The sequence below is a fragment of the Cygnus atratus genome, chromosome 13 (assembly GCF_013377495.2).
Source record: "Cygnus atratus isolate AKBS03 ecotype Queensland, Australia chromosome 13, CAtr_DNAZoo_HiC_assembly, whole genome shotgun sequence".
NCBI classification, from domain to species: domain Eukaryota; kingdom Metazoa; phylum Chordata; class Aves; order Anseriformes; family Anatidae; genus Cygnus; species Cygnus atratus.
Genome location: NC_066374.1, coordinates 15,499,104 through 15,518,878, shown reverse-complemented (window position 1 = coordinate 15,518,878; position 19,775 = coordinate 15,499,104). Strand labels below are relative to the sequence as shown.

Here is a 19,775-nt window from a genome sequence, read left to right as displayed (position 1 = left end):
AAATACACAGGTTAATAGAAAATTATTCAAGCTTATGCAGTAAATATGAAATTTTCAGTTAATATGCTTTGCCTAGACTGTCTTGAGAATTATGGATTGTGTTATAATGTTTTGTTTTTACTAGATAATCTTAATTTTTTTTATAAGCAAAAATATTTTTATTGAAGCAGTAGAAATTTTCACAATGCAACTACTTGCATTTCTTTCCCAAAACTAATTAGGAGATTGTTCTCTACCATGCATATAAAGGTATTGAAATGTAGACTCCTTGAGTACCATAATACAGTAGTAAAGTAAGAAAAGCATGGCATGTCTTAACTGTTGAAAAATTTTAACAGACTGCATTGCTGCCCACCATATGAGCTGCAGCAACTGGGAGTACATTTGCCACTAACAATTGGAAAAAAAAATAAATCCCAAAATGCATGAATATATGCTTTTAATTTAAATCAGCTCCAGTATGGATGTTCTATAGATAAGCAGAATATTTTTTTCTAACAGAAAAAGGGCTTGTGTCTAACTTTGTGTGCTCCTTGCAATTGAATCACATCATCTGAATGGAATATTTAAGGTTGTTCAGAGACATGAATGACCTGTCTGTAGCTTCTTAGCCTGAAAATAGCTAGCATCTTAATTGACTTAAAAATGTATGAAGTAGAACTCAATTGTAAAATATTGATTGGGATCTTATAATAAAGCAAAACTTCATTTTCACTGTTAATTGCATCTTCTGTTTGGCTAAACTACTATTTGACTTAGTTGAAATCAAGCTCTAACCAATTTTTACCACATCTTGACTTGGCAAGCTTTGTTTTCCTCAGGCCGTCTTCAGCTTTGTCTTCCATGGAAATGCTGACTGCATAAAAAATGATGTTACTTAAAATTTTTCCCTTTCTTTGGTCACAGATAACTGTTCATCTCTCTTCTTTTCTGTACTGAAGATACTTTGGCCTTTTCTTCTGCTTAGAGCTCATCGCTCATGAAGCACACTGGACAATTGATGTGACTTTTTTTCCAGTTCTATCTCATGATCATTTTAGTTAGAGCCTTTGAGATCTCTCCATTCATCTGAAGTATCACTCTCATTTGCTCATGTTGTCTTAACCAACTTAAAAATTGGTGCTTCATATTCTTTGCCTTGTGTGCCATCTGCAGCTTGTTGGCCATGCTTTTCTGAAACTGCTGTCCTCAGAGTTCTGAGTGAGAAGAAATCCTTGATTTTTAAAGGATGAAAAAAACCTTTCCTTTTCCTTGGGGGACAGAGGAAGGATGGAAGCGAATAAGCTGGATCCTTTGATGTGAAGTAATTATCTGGGCTTCTGATTTCTTCTCTCATTTGTAGAGAAGCATTGTTGACCATGGAAATTGTACTTGGGAAATGGTGAAGGCTCAGAATTCTTTTTCAGAACTGATCTTGGTGACATCGTATGTCATATCGAATGACTTGAACATTGGTGCGAGAAGGTTGTAAATTAGGAAGAAAGATTGCCTGTCTGGTGATGACAGTTGCATCTTGTGCTTCTGGAGGAAGCTTCGTCAGTAAGAGGAGAAAAGAGGTGATTGTGAAAGACTTGAGAGGACTGTCTTCTGAAAGAGTTCCTAAAAGAGTAACGGAAAAGATAAAAGTAGAAAATGAAACAGGCAGATGTTGAACAGATACCGTCAAATTCAGATATTGGAAGAAAATCATACCATCTCAGGCTATCAATTGGATAAACGTGGATATTCAGTTAAAAGGGCTGCTTTCAGATTGTAGCAAATAGCTGACAAGAAAAGGCCTATAATGTTTAGGCAGAAGTCCATAGTACTATTTCTTACAGGATCATGGTCATTTACACAAACTGGTAGAACAGGGCAGAGGTGTGTTGCCTTTCTGCCAAGTGTTGATCCTGTGTGAAGTCAACTTCCTGTTCATGAATATGCAGACCTGCTGTTCCATGGTGAAAAAGAGAAAATGTCAGTCTGTAAATCACTGGTTAATTACCCATGTAAAAGCATCCATACTGAACAGTTTAAAAAAAAAAAAAAAACAGCACGAGGTTTTCTGAAGTATGAGTTAGATTTATAATGGTAGGCCATGTTTTTGATTATGAAAATCTAATTAAATTCAATGATGACATCATCTAAATAGATAAAAAGTACTGTGGTAAATGAATTTTTGTAAAAACAAGAAAATCAGTATGACATTTTTTTTCTGTAGTTTTCTCAGTGTCATATATACAGTGTCTGACCTGGTAATTTTAACAATATGGCATATCTCTTAATCTCTCCAGAGGTAGATGTCAGGCTAGATATTTAGCTGTTTGTAAATGTGTGAAATACTGATGATTCAGCAGTGGAACATAAAAATTTCGAATTCTTTCTCTTACAGTAGAACTTCTGTTTTCCTGTTGAGAAAATGTAACTCTTAAACATTTTGATCAAATAATAAGAGTGTAACTATTACTAATGATTAAAGTGAAAAAAATTGTGTGATGCTACATCCTACTAAGTACTTTGCTGTGTTTATTTATGTATTATTATTATTATCTTTTTCACACAATAACCTCTCTTGGCTGGCCACTGCATGCAGATAGTCGGAAGTAAAGTTCCGGTGAGTATGAACATGATAGTTTTGTTTTCTTATTATAAATACATTTTGGTTTCTAGAGAGTAGGTTAGAATAATTTAGACATTCATCATGGATTTAAAAGTTCCATGGGCATAAGTGCATCCTTACTTCATCAGAATAATTATTTATGACCACAGTCGGACTTAACTTACCACTATAAAATTATTTATTGCTCCAAGGGATCCATTTTAAGTTTTTAGGGATCTATTTCAAGAGACTTGCAACTCTGAGAACTCATCTGCTCATCATGAGCAACCAATACAGTTTAGGCTTGTCGTGCTTTTGTATTGAAGGCAATCAACTGAAACTTGAAATTAGTCTTTGACTTCTTTCATTCTGTTTAGATGCGGATTTTTGTAATGTTTTAGTTGTTAACATTCATAGTTCCCTGTGAAAATGTCAGCTCCTGGATATCAGTGTAAATAGGATTAACACAGGATTCAGAAGGTCAATTAAGTAGTATAGGCAGCATAGCTATTGCCTTAGTAGGTGCTTGGTTGCGTTTTATATTGTCATGGTTGAATTTATTAGTATTTAACTTCTTAAAACAAGTATTTGATACTTCTTTTATCAGGACTAAATCCAGGAAAAAGGATCAAAATGACTTTCTGGGAATAATTACATTTACAATTTAAATAATGCCTGAAAGTAAAGATGTTCTCTTTAGTTATGGGTGGCCTTTAATTGTAGCCAAGCAGGCTTTTTATTTGTTTATTATATTTTTTATTGCGAGGTTTACTACTTAGGTCATATTCAATGTTTCTATTTTGTAGTTAAAACGAAAAAACAAAAACAACACCATAAAAATCATCACCTCAAAGGTTCTTTTATTAATGTGCATTCAAACCAGTTTCAAATAATTCCTGCTCCCATGTCATTTCCGTGTAATATGAATTGCTCCGACCAGCTGCTTTGTGAAGAGATTATTTTATAAAGGAAATTGGGATATGCGGAATAGAATATGCCAGAATGTCATTTTCTGCATGCCTTTTCTTTTTCTCCGTCAGACTGTGAATTAATAGTTATGCATTAAAAGCATGTTTTTGCACAAGTAACTAGGAAAATAAGAAATGCCCCTCTTAAAGCATGGCTTATGTATGCATATAATGGCTTAAAGAATGCATGTTGTGCTTATTCTCAGTGTTTGTTTTTTATCGGATTCATCCGTTGGAAATTGAGTGCATCTGACAGCACTGGTGTTGTACTCTGAGAAGGAGAATGATAAATGAACAGAAAATAAACACACAACAAAATAAATCCACCTGCCGCTCCCCAAGTTCCAGACCAGCATGCCTCCAGGCAGACTGAGCCTTCTGGATGACTGACAACTGTCTTGTTCACTTTGTTTACAAAAAGGTTGAAACTTGTATATATTGTATGTAGTTACTTTTCTGAAAAGCTACAGATTTTATGGTTAGAAAGGAGGAGAACTTTGGACTGCTGATGCTGTTGATGCTGGTACTGTTGGGTTCTAGTACAGTTGTAGAGAAGAGGTTTGCTTGTTCCTGGAGAACCTGGAGCTTTGATTCATTTGAGTTTTATTTGGGACATCAAACATTGGTGTCTGCTTGTCATTTGAGCTGCCCATTTAGCAACCTTTCTTGTCTTTTAAAGGCAGAGAGAACTGCATTGAAATGGCACAGCTATGCTTAACTGTAAGACGCTAACATAGATATCTGAGGTAGAACTAGGTTCTGTTTTTGTTGGGTTGAGTTAGCATGTCTGGCTAGTGTCTAAGGGGTGAAGTGGATAGGTGTTATATAGAGTTTCATCTTCTAGTACAGGAGATGATACAACATTTTTACTCATAGCTTGAACAAGGGCACTGCTTTTCCGAGTAAAATGTGCTGCAAGTATGTAGGATTTAAAAGGTCTCTGAGCACCCCCTCCATTGTCTTACCTGCCTTTGTTGTTACGCTCTAATTAAAATATAGTTGTTCATTTGCGTGACATAGCAATAGAACTGCATTAATAGACGGTATGCAAAAACTCTTCAGTTCAGTCATTTGGTGTGAGGTGATGGGGATGGAATATAAGCTACTACTTTGACTTCATTAATAAGTATTCTGGTACCAGCTGTTTCTGTAACAGGTATAGTGAATTGGATAGAAGTGACCACTTACGATATTGTGAGATTTCTAGTCAATGTACTGGTTACCAGCATTCCTTGTGAAGTAAAAAATGCCTGTCTAATGGAAGCAACATAGGTAAAACTTCTTCAGTTGATGAACTCAGCTTTAGCCTCAAACCAATGAGGTTTTATCTGTCTGGTGCCTCAAAGAGGAGCAGCTTGTACAGATTTTTCTGGTCTCATATTTTAACTGTTGCAGCCCATCTGTTTGGTGTAGGGGTGCTTCATAGTTCTTTAGCACAGAGTAGAGAGAATACCGGCATATTCCTCATGAAGGTTAAAATGCTTTTTTGTGTTCCTGTTTTGTTAGATATTGGCTTCTAACCTTGTTTACAGGCCTCCTCTGGCGATAAAACCTTAGTAGTGTATGAAGGTGAGCACTTTGGAAGACCCTTTTGACATTTACTAAATTACCGGGGGAAGAATTTATTGTCTAGCACCTGTAGCCAATGTAGAACAAGAAACTGAAAATAAAAATATTTTAAATATTTAATTATTGTCTGTTTTTCTAAGGAATAATTAAACATGTAGAGAGAAAGCCATACTTCAGTTGATTTTTTGTTATGTTCTGTGCTGTAAGGTATCTGTCTTGTTACTGAGTCCCTTAAACCTTGAAATGTGTATAACACACAGCTGATTTCATTAGATTTACCCTTCTTGAGAAAGCAAGCTGGGTTTTCTTTCATACAATTGTTTTTGGTGAGAATTCCCAGAGTTTCATTAAGCTTATTTTTTTCCTTAAACTTAACTTCTGACTTCCTCGGAGAAGGATTTTAAATGTGTGGTCCAAGCTTTCGTTTGAGTGATCATAAATGAGTAATTATATACCTTAGTTGTAATAGTGAGGTGACTGGTTGTAAAGTTACTTCTAAGATCTTTGATCTTATGCTCGATTTAATCTCTGAAAGTTCTAGTGTGGGACCTAGCCATCGACATCCCTTTGTACTTCACTTTTGCCTTCGGTCTTACCAGAAGCTCTCACGTAAAGCCTATACTTAACTGTGACCTTGTATTCCATTTTTTTTCTAGGCTGTGCTTTCAGAATAACTGAAATATATATATTAAAATATGAACCATATAGAGGCATAGCAGTACTTAAATATAGCATTCGAATAAAACTGTCTTAATACAGAAACAAAAGAAATAGCACCTGCTTGTAGCACTTGAGTTTAGCGTGGCTAGAGGAAAGAAGAGTGGAATGAGACTGACAAATTGCTTGCAGAAAACAACGAAGTAATCCTGTTGAGAAGCTGAGAATTCTCTAGTATGACTTAGAGTACTTGGATAAAAGGCTTTGAGAATGGATTTTTTGAGCCACTTTTAGTGATAATCTGTTTTTGAAGGGTTGGGGGGAAGGAAGCTGAGATGGTTTCTTACTGTCATGCAGTTAAAGGTGCTTAGTCGTGCCAACAATGGAGAAGTACACCTGTTCCATAAAACATGATAAGAAGGCTTAGGATATCATGCTTCCAATTCCTGCAATTTTTCACTTGTTGATAAATTTTACCTGTTTTTGAAGGAATCTTGAGTTTTACAGAAGTAAGGAAATAGAACAGAGGATCCTCACTAATGTCCTAAGTGCCTATGAAAGAGAGGCAGCAAGAGCACACCAAGTTTACGTATAAAAGAAAACATTACAAAAAAGTCTTAAATGCCTCATCTGTGTAGGTACTTCTTTGGAGTTTGCAGCAAGCTACAGTGGAAGGGCTAGACACAGGAAATCATCTTTTGAAAACCAAATATGTCTTGCATTTTGGAGTGCTTTTTTAGGGTTTAACTTAATATGTAAAGACATATGATTGAAGCTTCCATTATCTCTTTATATATTTTTGTGGCTTACAGCAGTGCTTCTGTATTTTTTTACACTCTTAGGGAACGTCTGAGATGACAAAAACTGCATCTAGTACAATGCAGATAGTGATAGTAACACATACAATCTTTTCCAGGTTTCCATCCAAAGCAATGAACTGCATGAAATTGTTCCTGTTTTCCACTTCTTTACATTACGGACTTTGAGAATAATGATTTTGCAGTACTATTATGATTTTTTAATACGTAGTGCTAATATGCTTCCTTGATTTAAAGCCAAGTGTATGTTTTGCATAACAGCATTTCTTTGTTTAGAAAGTTGATATTGACAGACTATAGTTCCTTTATATGCTATTTCTCATCTTCATCGCTCTCCTAGTCCTTTTCTGTGTAACTGGCATGCATTGTCTAGCTAAAGGCACTATTCATGTCCACATCTCGAAAGCTGACACAGGCGTGAGAGCACTCTTGTCTTAATACATTCACAGTCCCTGTCAGATTGTTGTTTTGTTGATGTTGTATATATTTGAATATATACTGTGAACATTTTAATAGTTGTTATATGAATTAACATTGGGATATATGTAGGTCAAAATCATTAACTTTAATGTAGAAAAGACATTATTTTGTCAACAACCATATTTAGTGTCATTGTTGGAAAATGATTGTTACGAATTTAAATAAAGCAAAACAAACTTCATGAAACGTGTAGCTTTCTGAAGGAGGCACAAGTGGGAGGTTACAGCATTTGAACTTCCTGATACAAGTAAAACCAAATACATGCAAATCCTCTTTTGGGTCAGACGTTTTTAATATTGCCTTTACACTCATGACACAACTTTATCAGGTTCTCTTCAACTGTAGAGAGGTAAGGAGCTTTAACAACTGCCTATTAGTGATAAGAACACTTTGAGGATAAGCATACTTTTCTACAACTGATCAGAGCTCTGCAAAGGGTTATTTGCACCTTTTGGTAAAATGTTTTGAGCACTGTTCATGGTTTTGAATGCTACAGCTCTAAAAACTGAATAACATATACTGAAATACTGACATACTGAAAGGTATACTGAAATACCTTTGTACATGGTTATTCTTCTATAATAGCACTACAGCAGGGAGACGAGCTCTTTGTCAAATCTTCTACATCATTCTTCTGTTTTGTAATGAATAAGATCCTCTAGGGATCTCTGTTAGTGAGCAAGCAGGGAGTTCTGCTACAACAAGAAATCATTAAGTCATATATTTGCATGGTTTTAAAAACACCAATTTAACAGTTAGTGGATACCAGCTCCTTTTCAAAGTCATCTTCAGTGGCTTAATTTCCTAATCTTTCTGGAGAAGAGAGAATTTGAGTGTCAGGATATGGTAAAGCAGCTATAAAAACAAATATTGAAGACAGGTAAAGAGAGAATGATAAGAGAAGCTTAACAACAACTGTGGGGGTTTAGAGTGCAGTTGTGGTGGTTTCTAATACAGTATGGTGAAGCAAATGCTAAATAAGATTGTCTTAAGCAGTCAAATATGTTAATACAATTGAACTATAAGAGTACATTTTTATATCCAACATGTGGTACATGGACTTTCTCCAAGGAAGTGAAAAAGATTCCAGAAATATGTTTACCCTTGTGATACAAAATCTGACCTGTTAAACATTTTTCAAAAATCAGGCAGGTGTCTTTAATAGTTGTACAGGGAAAACAGCGATATTAAAATTCATGTGGAAATACTGACATGCTTATGTGTTACCATCTACTTAAATGCTACAATGACCATTAAGCAGCAGTCTCTCTTCTGTGATAGGGTGGACTGAAAAACAGCAAGCATGAATGCACACTGTCCTCACAAGAATATATTCATGAATTGCGATCTGGAATTGCAGAAGAAAAGCTTCTTAATTGTCTAGAGTCTTTGAGAGTGTCTCTAACCAGCAATCCAGTTAGGTAAGTAACTTCTGCTCTGTTTTTCATCATGCTGTTTTTCTTTATCAGTATAAAGTAGTGTTGGGTTTTTATTTTTGTTTTTGCCAGAGCCTTTTCATTAATGCTTTAAAAGGGTTTGGTTTTGAAAGTTCTGAGATCCCTTCTTTTAAAGGTGGGAATTCATTTTACATCAGTAGCCAATAACACGTTGATGTCAAATAGGATGATTGAATATCAAAATCTTATCTGCACCCTGCAATTTGAGGATGAAATTTGTATTGATTGTAATGATTTATTCTGTTCCTACTCTGGATGCGAATGGTACAACAGTTTGGGTTTTTTTTGCAGGTCTAGGGGGGTACACAGAGGTGTAGGCAGATATAACTTTGAGGATTAAGAGAATTTGTGTGAATGTGGGATTCTTTCCCATTAGTCACTTCCTGTGAAACACACAGCCGCATGCTTATTGGCACCAAAACGTAGTTCTCAGCACAATGTAGAAGGATAAATGAGTTGCCTGCAATTGTCTGTAATATTTTCTTGAGTTTTCTGATGGTTCTTAATAAAGTCTAATTTCTGGAAGTAAGCATTGGTCTTGTCGATCAGAACTTCTTAGAAAGTGAGTCTTACAGTAGTGTGCCTGAAGAGAGCAGTACTGGAGACATAGCTTTGTAAGCTTAAGGTTTGATTAAGAAATAATTAGAAGCATTTTCCCTCCCTTTTCCAGCTGGGTTAACAATTTTGGGCACGAAGGTCTTGGACTTATGTTGGATGCGTTGGAAAGGCTTCTGGACAAGAAACAGTAAGGACTCGGATCACTTGAAGGGGGGAGGGATGGGGTAGCACATGAAGATCGTACTTACGTTGTTTTCCTTCTCCCTTTCAAGGCAAGAAAATATTGATAAGAAGAATCAACATAAACTTATCCAGTGCCTCAAAGCATTTATGAACAATAAAGTAAGAAATATTTTAAATGCAGATAACTTCTGGTATAGTAGTTTTTTGATTTCAAGATGAATGTAGCATGTTGAATCTTAGAAAAGCAAGGAAATTTCATATATCTTTTGTTAGCAGACTCTTAAAAATACAGGTCTCAAGTTAATATAACTTTTTGCCAACTAACTTGTACTTGATGAAAATTGAAGAAAAAAATTTAGACAAATGCCAATCTAAGTTTTTTTTGACCTACCCTATTTCAGCTCCATTACAAGTATACAATAAAAACAAGCTTAGTTTTTGACTTCTATGATTTAGTGTGTGTGTGTGTGTTTTGACACACTATTTCAGCTCTTTTACAAGTATACAATAAAAACAAGGTTGTTTTTTCACTTCTATGATTTAGTGTGTGTGTGCATGTGTGTTTTGACTTGCCCAGGGGCTGTTATGGGGTAGGGTAGGACAGGTGGAAATAAAAGAACTAACTCTTCATACTGTTGAGGTAGTTCAGATAAAAAATACGAACTGGTACCTAATTTTACAAGGTTGGCTATCTTTTTTAGGAACTGATTTTTGTTTTCCTAGGAAAAAAAATTAAATATAAGACTGGGAGTCTGACTTCCATCTCCAAGCAGTAATAGCCAGGTTTTAGTAGAATGTTACCAAGATTCATATAGAGTGTGTACATGTGTCTGAGGATACCTAAGGTTCTGAAATCCGATGATTATGAGAATTTGAGGCCAATATTTTATTTTCACTGCAAGCTTTCTGTTTTGTTAAGTACGGATTGCAAAGGATTCTAGGAGATGAAAGAAGTCTCTTACTGTTATCAAGAGCAATTGATCCAAGGCAACCACACATGATGACAGAAACAGTGAAAATACTTTCTGCTCTTTGCATCGTTGGAGAGGAGAATATGTAAGTTAGACATTAAAACAAAATTCTTTTTTTCTGAATGCCCTTGCGTTCTCAGCTAGGACACAGGTGAGAACTTGTATATGTAATTGTAATCTGTTATGTCATTACTTTTTTAATGCTACTTGTATTTTAAATGAGAGGAGACTTTCACCTGTTCTGATGCATTAATCTGGTATTAAATCAGAGAAAAGCAAATAAGAAATTTACGAAACATGACCTGAAAAACGTCTGAAAAAGATATAATGATGTACTGTAGAGAAGAGATGACTTTAGCCATGAACGTTCATAAATATCTGCTGAAAAAAAACAAAGCATAAGTTATTTCGTATGTCCCTGAGAAGATTGTTAAGGAATAGCAAACTTCTAATTGCTACAAGGAAAGCTGTCAGATTTAGAGTGTTTAAAATTGTTATTGTGGGGCACAACTGGTCCCATTACTGGGAGGAATTCAATTGGGACATCAGCATCTGAGGAGGTGAGATGAACTGATGATTTTTGAAATTGACTAGTTTGGCATCACATGTTAAGATACGTCCACTGTCTTTGTAAAATAAAGATAATCATTTGGCATATGTTTGCTTTGAATTATTGAATCTCTCAGTTTACTGAACATTAAAAATGGTGAACTTTGTCTTCAGAATGTTTTTGCCTATTCACTACATAAGGGCTCTGAAAAGACAGGTTATTTGGGAATTCTAGCATGAAAGATTTCTGGTAGTACTTTGCACAGTTTGCAAAGGTAGTGATTTTTTTTGCCATGTCTTCTTTCTTAGCTGAATGTCACAGCTGTTTAGAGATCTAGTCACCTTTTATAGTTCAACATGAATCTTGTAGATATTTTAACACTTAGTTCTTGATTTTTTTTCAACTTTACATAGGTAAGTCGTTAATCATGTATGCATTTTAATTCTTGATTCTTGGCTTGTTTTCAACTGTATGTAGATGAATGTAGATAAATGCTTTCAGATTATCTACAACTGCACTAAAATCTTGCGTTGCATAAATAAAGGCTACACATCTTTAAAATGACAGTGTTGGCAGTTGTATATGTTTTGACAGTTCATCTTTCTCTTAGGCTGGACAAGCTTTTAGGAGCTATAACAACTGCTGCTGAGAGGAACAACAGGGAACGCTTTTCTCAGATTGTTGAAGGACTGGAGAATCATGAATTCTTACAACTGCAGGTGGGTTTACTTTTTTTATATGCTTACCAATAGTTAAGAAATCTGAAATACTAAAAGACTGTACTATTTAACAATCTTTAAATTATTTACCAGTGAAAACTACTTACTACTGTTACTCCAGGGTTTACTAAAAGAGGAAAAATAGAAAAGACCTGCTGATACTAGATTTTGTCAAGTGTGTGAAACATAAAAATTTCTCATCCAAAAAACAGAATGACAAAGAATGAAAATAAAAGAATCAGTGATACTCGTTTTCTTTGATGCCAGATCTAGTGCTCAAGTAATAAGTCTGTGAAAGAATCATAGAATTGTTAAGGCTGCAAAAGACCTCCAAGATCATCTAATCCAACCATCCCCCTACCACCAATATTACCCACTAAACCATGTCCCTAAGTACCATGTCCAACCTTTCCTTAAACACCCCCAGGGACAGTGACTCCACCACCTCCACTGGGCAACCCATTCCAATGGCTAACTATTCTTTCTGAGAAGAAATGTCTCCTCATTTCTAACCAGAACCTCTCATGGCGCAACTTGAGACCATTCCCTCTAGTCCTATCACTAGTTATCTGCGAAAAGAGGCTGACCCCCAGTTCCCCACATCTTCCTTTCAGGTAGTTGTAGAGAGAATAAGGTCTCCCCTGAGCCTCCTCTACTCCAGATTAAACACCCCCAGTTCCCTCAGCCGTTCCTCATAAGGCTTATAGTGAGGGGCCCAAAACTGAACATAGCACTCGAGGTGCAGCCTCACTAGAGCCAAGTACAGGGGGACGATCATCTCCCTGGTCCTGCTGGCTGCGCTATTCCTGATACAAGCTAGGATGCTGTTGGCCTTCTTGGCCACCCGGGCACACTGCTGACTCATGTTCAGGTGAGTGTCGACCAATACCCCCAGATGTTTTTCTTCTGCACAACTTTCCAACCACTCTGCCCCAGGCCTGTAGTGCTGCGTGGGGTTGTTGTGGCCAAACTGCAGGACCCGGCACTTAGCTCATGTTGAATCTCATCACATTGGCCTCTGCTCAACCTGTCCAGGTCCCTCTGCAGGGCCTTCCTACCCTCTAGCAGGTTGACATTTCCCCCCAACTTGGTGTTGCCTGCAGGCTGAGGGTGCACTCAATTCCCTTATCCATGCATCCCTTAACTGCATGGAAGGGATCCCTTTATCCATTATTAGATCATATATGTCAGCTACAGGGGTCTCAATTTACCATCAGAAACTTGTGTTTTGGAGCTGATTAGGTGTTCAGCAAGTTTCTGTAGATGACATCTGCTTTGAAGCAGTGCTGTATGAACTTGGGTAAAAAGTGTTTCTTAGAAGCAATTTGGTCATAGTACCCACAAAATGGAGTTTGTATTCTGTTTTGAAATTTGTCGATTTTGAAAATATCTACCCAGAAAATCTTTTTGGAAAAGTGCAATAGTAAAGGTTAGATTACTCAAAAGTATGGAATTTAAAACTCTTCAGCAGAAATAGCATAAAAATTCGTCTAGTTTGTGATAGGGAGAAACCCACATGCAACTCAATTGCACTGGAATCACTTAAAACTATTTCTGTTGTTTAAAGGTACAGTCTTGGAGAAGTAAGTTATGAAATATGCTTACAATTTTTTTCCCCAGGGTTTTTAATCATGTCATCATAAATAAGCAAATTACTTCATAATACTAATAATTTAGAATAACTATGAAATGTAGGTGGAAATGCTTGACAAATGCTAGCTACCATGAACATGGGTGGGTGTTCCTGAAAGCCTAAGATGAAATGGAGATTGACATTTATCTTTCTACTACTAATAAACATGTTAACTTTTTGAAAGCATTTTTACCTGAAATGGTTGGTAGCCTTTGTTTTGATGCTATGTAATCAGATTGCATCTTAAGCATGCTTGTTAAATTAATAGTAATGTTATCACAAAAGAAATTCATTTTGATACCTCCAACCTTGACCTTGTTGATTTAAAAACAAAACAAAAAACACTACCCAAAACAACACCCTCCGAACAAAAAAACACCCCCAAACTACATTTATACTTCAATAGATATACAATCGTAAGACTCATTAACTTGTTTCTGGCAAAACCGTTCTTCACTTTAATGTATGGCACAAGTCATTAAGCCAACATCTCTTCTGGCAAAAGCAGTCACAGCAGATGGCACCTTTTCTCTCTATTAATTTCTGATTGGACTTGTACTTTTGGCTTGTTAAGTCGTGTCTTGGTAACATAATAAAAATCATTGAAGCAAATGTGATGATACTACATTATCAGATGATGCAGCTATATAAAGGGAGTGTCTTTGAAAGTGTTTTAATAGAAATTAAGGCTCCATAGGATGTTCCATTAAAACTAAATAGGGAATGTAATTAAAATTAGAAGGGTGTATTTATCTGATTTTTTTCTCTGAAGCAATTGTTTGCTTATTTATGTCTACCCTAATGCTACTTCTATTTGCAGTTAACAGTTCTTTCTAAACATGGTATTTCCCTGGAGTCCTGTTTTCGTCTTATAATGTGTGTCAGCACTTTGGCATTATGATATTGTGTACCTGTTTTAAAATTCAAGTGCACAGCTGTTCAATTAAAGCATTAGCCCATAGTCTGAAACTTCAGGCATTTTGCAAAAATGAGGTGCAGGAGTAGGAAAGACACCTGCTGATGCAAAATATTTAGTGTGTGTTTTTTTCACATAATTCACATACTAAAAATTTTTTTTCCTGTATTTCCAATAACAGGTAGCCTGCATGCAGCTCATCAATGCCCTTGTTACATCTCCAGAAGAACTTGATTTCAGGATACACTTGAGAAATGAGTTTTTACGCTGTGGCCTGAAGAAAATATTGCCTGTACGTAGTTTGTATATTGATTGGAATTGATGATAGCCAACTACCTGAGATTGTTGAAGAATAACTGATCGCTTCATTGACGTGTTGTTGTTTATATATTCTGAAGGCATGCAGGAGATGTGAGAAATTATGGCATACCTGCTTATATTTGTCTGAATTCATGCAACTGTATTTTTTGCTTTGAAAAGGTTTCTGATACTTACATGTCTATTTTTTAGGGTACGTAGGTTTTATATCATGTTTGTACTTGAATATGATCTGCTGTCTTTATTTGTTATAGAGCTTCTGAAAGCCTAAAGAGCTCTTTGTGTGTGTGTGTTTTAACACCTACTGAAAATTAGTCTTTACACGATTAATGAATGCTTCTAGAACTTAAGAATTGGGGGGTAAGTGGGGTGTCAGATGAACTGAATTGTAATAAATCATGATAGAAAACATGGTAGAATGGGTTATTTTTCAAGAAACTGAAGTGCAGAGGGATTCTGAAATAAGAAAAATTCAGGAGGATCCATAGTTCTGTCTCATGCTCTGAGTATTCGTAGTATGCTTCTCTGGTTTTCAAACATTAGAATCAGAATACAGAATTAGAATCAGAATACATAAACAACAACAACAGAAGTAGAAACACAGATTTAGCATTTAGTTTGTACGTATCAAGTTATGACAACTCCAGGCAAATTTTCATTTAGAGCATGAAGTACGTTCACACTAACGGCTTTTGAATTAGTTTTTTGTTTTTATGATTTGCCCAGTAGGAAGTTAAACCTGGCTGTCAAGTGTTTTAGGGAAATTATTTGTGTTATTTCAAGGAAACCAATTTTTTTCCTAACTCGAAATACTAATTTTTGTTGTGTGTAGTTTCTCTTCTCTGTTGTTTTACTTGTAAATGTTTCTCAATATACCACAGGTACTTTTCGTGCTGTGTTGTAGATTAACTTTTAAAAGTTTGTAAACATGTCTTTTATACTTGTTTAGGCTTTTTACATTCACTTTCATTAATATTTTGAAATTTACTTGTGCTTTGACATGAGGTCTGAACTGTCAACTGTGTTCCATTAAGAAAATAAAACTCAATCAGAAAGTTTCATATTTCTATAGCCTATATCTGATATTGGCTTATTGTTCTGCCTTATTGGCTGATATTATGCCTTAATTTTTCCTCAACTGTGCAATAACATTTAAAAAATATCTGAGTTACAACTTTTTCCTCTTTAAAATATGTATTTTCTGCTCCTAAGCTTTATGTCTTAGATTTTGCCATGATGTAATCTTTGTAGGGGTAGGAGTGGTGGTGGTGGAATTCTTGCTTTAGGAAAAAAAGGCAAAATTAAGATGCACTGTCTTGAACAACAGGCCTTGAAGGATAAGGAGAATGAAGAGCTTGATATTCAGTTGAAAGTGTTTGATGAGAACAAAGAAGAAGACTTGCTTGAACTGTCACATCGTCTCAATGATATCAGAGCGGAAATGGAATATCCTTTGTAGAAATGGTGTTATTATATTGTTTAATAACTATTAAATGAAAGGTAGAATGCTTTACATGCAATTGGTTTGTCGCAGTTGCATATTTTGCAGGGACTTGCTCAAGCACGTCTCATTCCACTTGTTTTTGTTAAAATCTTACTTAGAAAATTAATATTAATATTTGTGATTTAAATGTGAGTAATTAGGAACTCAATTTGTTGTGAATAGCATTTACTAAACTAAACTCTGTTTTGTGATACATGAAGATATAAAATAACATCCATGAAAGATTATAATTTTGAGGAAAATTAAGTTTTGATAACTAAGAATAAAAAATATTTATTTTTTATATTTATTTATTTATTTATTTTTAATTCCTGTATTTCCTTAACAATGTTTGCACTGATATGAATGAAGTATATCACCTGTTGTATAATATGTTGAAAGATACTTCTTCTGAAAACTACTTGTTGTCAATTCTCCAACACTTCCTTCTCATCAGGAATGATTACTATGTCAGGTAAGAGTCAGCTGTCAGGGTTGATATTTGGAGGTGGCAAGGGGAAGAATAAAAATAAATTGAGTGGCTCGTGATCACTCCTGAGTAGTTTGCTGTGTAGCTGATATGTTACATGATGCTTGTTTTTCTGCTCAGTGTTAATTTTATAAAGATCATATTAAATATAATTCTTGTTTAAAAGACTTGAGCCTTACTTCCTCTAGCACCCTCATCCCCTAATCTCTTAATTTATTGAGCACATGACCCTTCAGTTGAGTTTGATAGCTTCTGGGGCTTCAATGAACTTATGTTAGTTGTGTAACTAGTAATTCAAAAGTCTTTCACGATGCTCTGCATCTTCTTTCCACTGTAAACTTCTCTTTGCTGTATGTGCACCTCGTTGTGTCTGAGCAATGTAAAAGTATTACGTATAGAATTTTTGTTTTAGGAAATGTTTTCTTGTAAGTTAATGATAAAAACAGTTGATGTGCAAAATGAAATTAAGAAGTAAAATATAACTTGAGAAATCTTCAGTTCTTAATTTTTTGGGGAAATTTGGAATACTGCCAGTTCAGGCTTGAGCATTTCCTACTTGGAAAACTCAATGCTATGTGGAATTGAGGTGTGTAATACCCTGCACTGGTTACAACTAACAAGTCTGAGCACAGAATTCTCTAATGTTACAGGACCCTGATAGTGTTATTTAGACAACAATATCGATTGATTAACTTAACAGTAAACTAATTCTGCAAGTGATGGAATTCAGTGTATTGATAACGTGCTAAAGAATTGCTGCAGCATATATTGAAAATACTGAAGTAGTTAATGTTGCATGCTGGCTAATAAAGCACTATTACAAATAAGACTTGACTTGATCCTTTTACTGGAAATCGTAAAATTCTTATATTAGGAGTTATAGTTGCCCCATTTTCCACTCCTTGTTGCATAAATTATTGTTCACGTTGTCTTGTAAAATGTGTTCTTTGTTAGACCTCAGTATTACAAGATAATTGAAGAATGCGTATCACAGATAGTATTGCACTCTAGTGGCATGGACCCAGATTTTAAATGCAGAGGAAGAATGGATGTGGATTTTACTCACCTTGTTGGTTTGTATACTACAAGCAATCTTATATTGTGTTTTACTAAAGTGTACGTTTTCCTTTCTGTACTGGTGTCTAAAGTTAACTTGTGTGAGTTTTCTCAGTTTTATAGAAATATGCATGTAAGTTACAGGTGTACTTGTAGAAAAGGCCAGATTAAGCTCTGCAGCCTTTAATAAATGACAGAGATGAAGTTTTCTTCTCCAGTGTTGTATTGACATATATCTGAATCCGATAGTCTTGCTAACTAAAAATTGCTTTTTCATAAATTTTATGAATTTCAGGTCTGTAACAAATACCAAAAATTATGTCAATATTAACTGTTACTGAATTTTTAATTGTTATAGGGTTAATTCTAAGAATATTTTCCAAGTATTTGGGATGGTTTAGTAAGCTAAACCAGTCAGTTGAACATCCACAATCCTGCAGTTCTTTATGTCATTTGGGCAAAGAGCAGCTGAATAAATACAATATCAATTAAATGGCAGTTAACAGCATTTAAAAGCGTTGCTGTAAGCTCTTCTTAAGATGAGTGGAATAGACTGCGTTCTTTAAATAGTGGCATCCTCTGGAGTAAATGTTTCATAGAAGGAAGTAGTTACTCTTTGAGAACATCTTCATTTGGGAAAAGCTTTTTTGGTGATGTGAGAAAGGATGTTGTACAGGTTGTGTTGGAGGGGTGGGGAAGAATTGCTTTATGAAAAAGTAACTTCCATGTCTAAAAAGGTGTATCTGTGTATCTGTATTTTATTCAGTTATGACTAGGAACCTGGTCACTTAATCTTACCTCAAAATCTTTTCCATTGACCTACTAGTTGAGGGAATAACTGGATTGTCTATCCATCCCAGTTCCTACTTATAATACAGTGAATTTTGTTTATTTCACTTATAAAAATTATATTTTTTACCATCCATGAAAAGTCAGTAGAAGTATTTTGTACCACTGAGTGATGAAACCTGCTTTACAGTCTGTCCATATTCTCTTCTCCTCAGACTTTTACTAAAATCAGAAGCAGCTCAGTTTTGGGTTTCTTATCTCAGAAGGAGGCTTTCTGAATTGAAAACTCAGAAGTAACTATTACTTCATGATAGTGTAGAAGTCCTTTTTCACCTTATACTTAGGAGTAGATTAATCTAGAAGAGAAGGGCAAAAATCATTATGTGCAAACTGTAATCTGTTAGAGACAAAACAGCTGTAGTTATTTATCTTCAACTTAAAATAAGTAGTCGTGTTCTCACTGCTTTTTTTTCATAGTCACAGATTTTGCTCATCAAAATAATTCAACAAATGTTTGGTCAGATCAGCCCAGTAATTCATTTTATCTTTTGTCTCTTGCTTTTGTGTCATGGTGTAATTGTGGTTGGAAGGGACCCTAGAGCTGTGATGTTTTACCTGACTTCTGTGTGTTGATTAATTTAACTTTCAGATGCATGTGTGGACAAAGCTAAAGTAGAAGAGAGTGAAAAAAAGGCAGCAGAATTTTCCAGAAAAGTAAGTCCTTGTCACCACTCTTTTTAAGTTATGGAACAGAAGTCTGACAAGAATGCTGTAGGCTTGTTTCACAGTAGAAATTTAGTGGAAACTTGGAAACAACGAATCTCACAGGCAGGAGGTTCTTCCACAGTTAATAGTTCTGGGGGTGTTTCTGTGCAAAGCTCAGATTCCATCTTCCTCCAAAATCAAAAGCAGGTGATTACTATTAGCTGTGAATATTTTTCAGTTGTATCAATCTGCTGTAGATAACTGATGGGAAAAGATTTCCAGTTGTTAATATTTTGTCCTGAAACATGTTGCATTTTAGGTGTTTGACTAAATAATGCTTTTTAAAAAGGGAGGGTGTGGGGGGGGAAGGAACGAGTTGTCATAGCTCTTCATCTAGTGCTGGCTTCAAACCTGAGTAAACTTACCTAAAGCAGAGTCATTCAATGTTTCAAAAAGCATCAACTCTAACTGTGGAGATGCTAACACGAAAATACTGCTTTAGCTCCTTATAATGCTGGAGATGAAGTATTATGTTATGGTGTTGTGGTTTAGCCCGGCTGGCAGCCAAACACCACACAGCCGTTCGCTCACCCTCCCCCCTCCCTCTCCGGGATGGGGGAGAGAAACGGGAAAGTGAAGCCTGTGAGTTGAGATAAGGACAGTTTATTAAGACAGGGAAAATAATAACAATAATAATAACAATAATAATAATAATAGTAATAATGTGTACAAAGTGATGCACAATGCAATTGCTCACCACCCGCTGACCGATGCCCAGCCTATCCCCGAGCAGCCGGCCCCCCCACCCCGGCTAGCCACCCCTATATATTGTTCAGCATGACGTCAGATGGTATGGAATACCCCTTTGGCCAGTTTG

At 35.6% G+C, this 19,775-nt stretch overlaps 1 protein-coding gene across 10 annotated transcripts in view; it reads left to right on the top strand.

Annotated features, from left to right (window-relative positions):
• Window positions 1-19,775, top strand: part of DIAPH2 (diaphanous related formin 2) — a 186,690-nt gene that overhangs the window by 22,413 nt on the left and 144,502 nt on the right. For 7 of the 10 annotated variants that reach the window (XM_050713510.1, XM_050713507.1, XM_050713508.1 and 4 more), the window contains 11 exons: window positions 2,573-2,593; window positions 8,352-8,491; window positions 9,198-9,272; window positions 9,358-9,427; window positions 10,188-10,324; window positions 11,400-11,508; window positions 14,239-14,349; window positions 15,703-15,821; window positions 16,217-16,333; window positions 17,303-17,421; window positions 18,843-18,907. In XM_050713510.1, the coding sequence (XP_050569467.1) occupies window positions 2,573-2,593; window positions 8,352-8,491; window positions 9,198-9,272; window positions 9,358-9,427; window positions 10,188-10,324; window positions 11,400-11,508; window positions 14,239-14,349; window positions 15,703-15,821; window positions 16,217-16,333; window positions 17,303-17,421; window positions 18,843-18,907 (1,083 nt within the window). The remainder of the gene's footprint in view (window positions 1-2,572; window positions 2,594-8,351; window positions 8,492-9,197; window positions 9,273-9,357; window positions 9,428-10,187; window positions 10,325-11,399; window positions 11,509-14,238; window positions 14,350-15,702; window positions 15,822-16,216; window positions 16,334-17,302; window positions 17,422-18,842; window positions 18,908-19,775) is intronic. The other 3 variants (XM_050713503.1, XM_050713509.1, XM_050713506.1) reach the window with 1 other exon arrangement.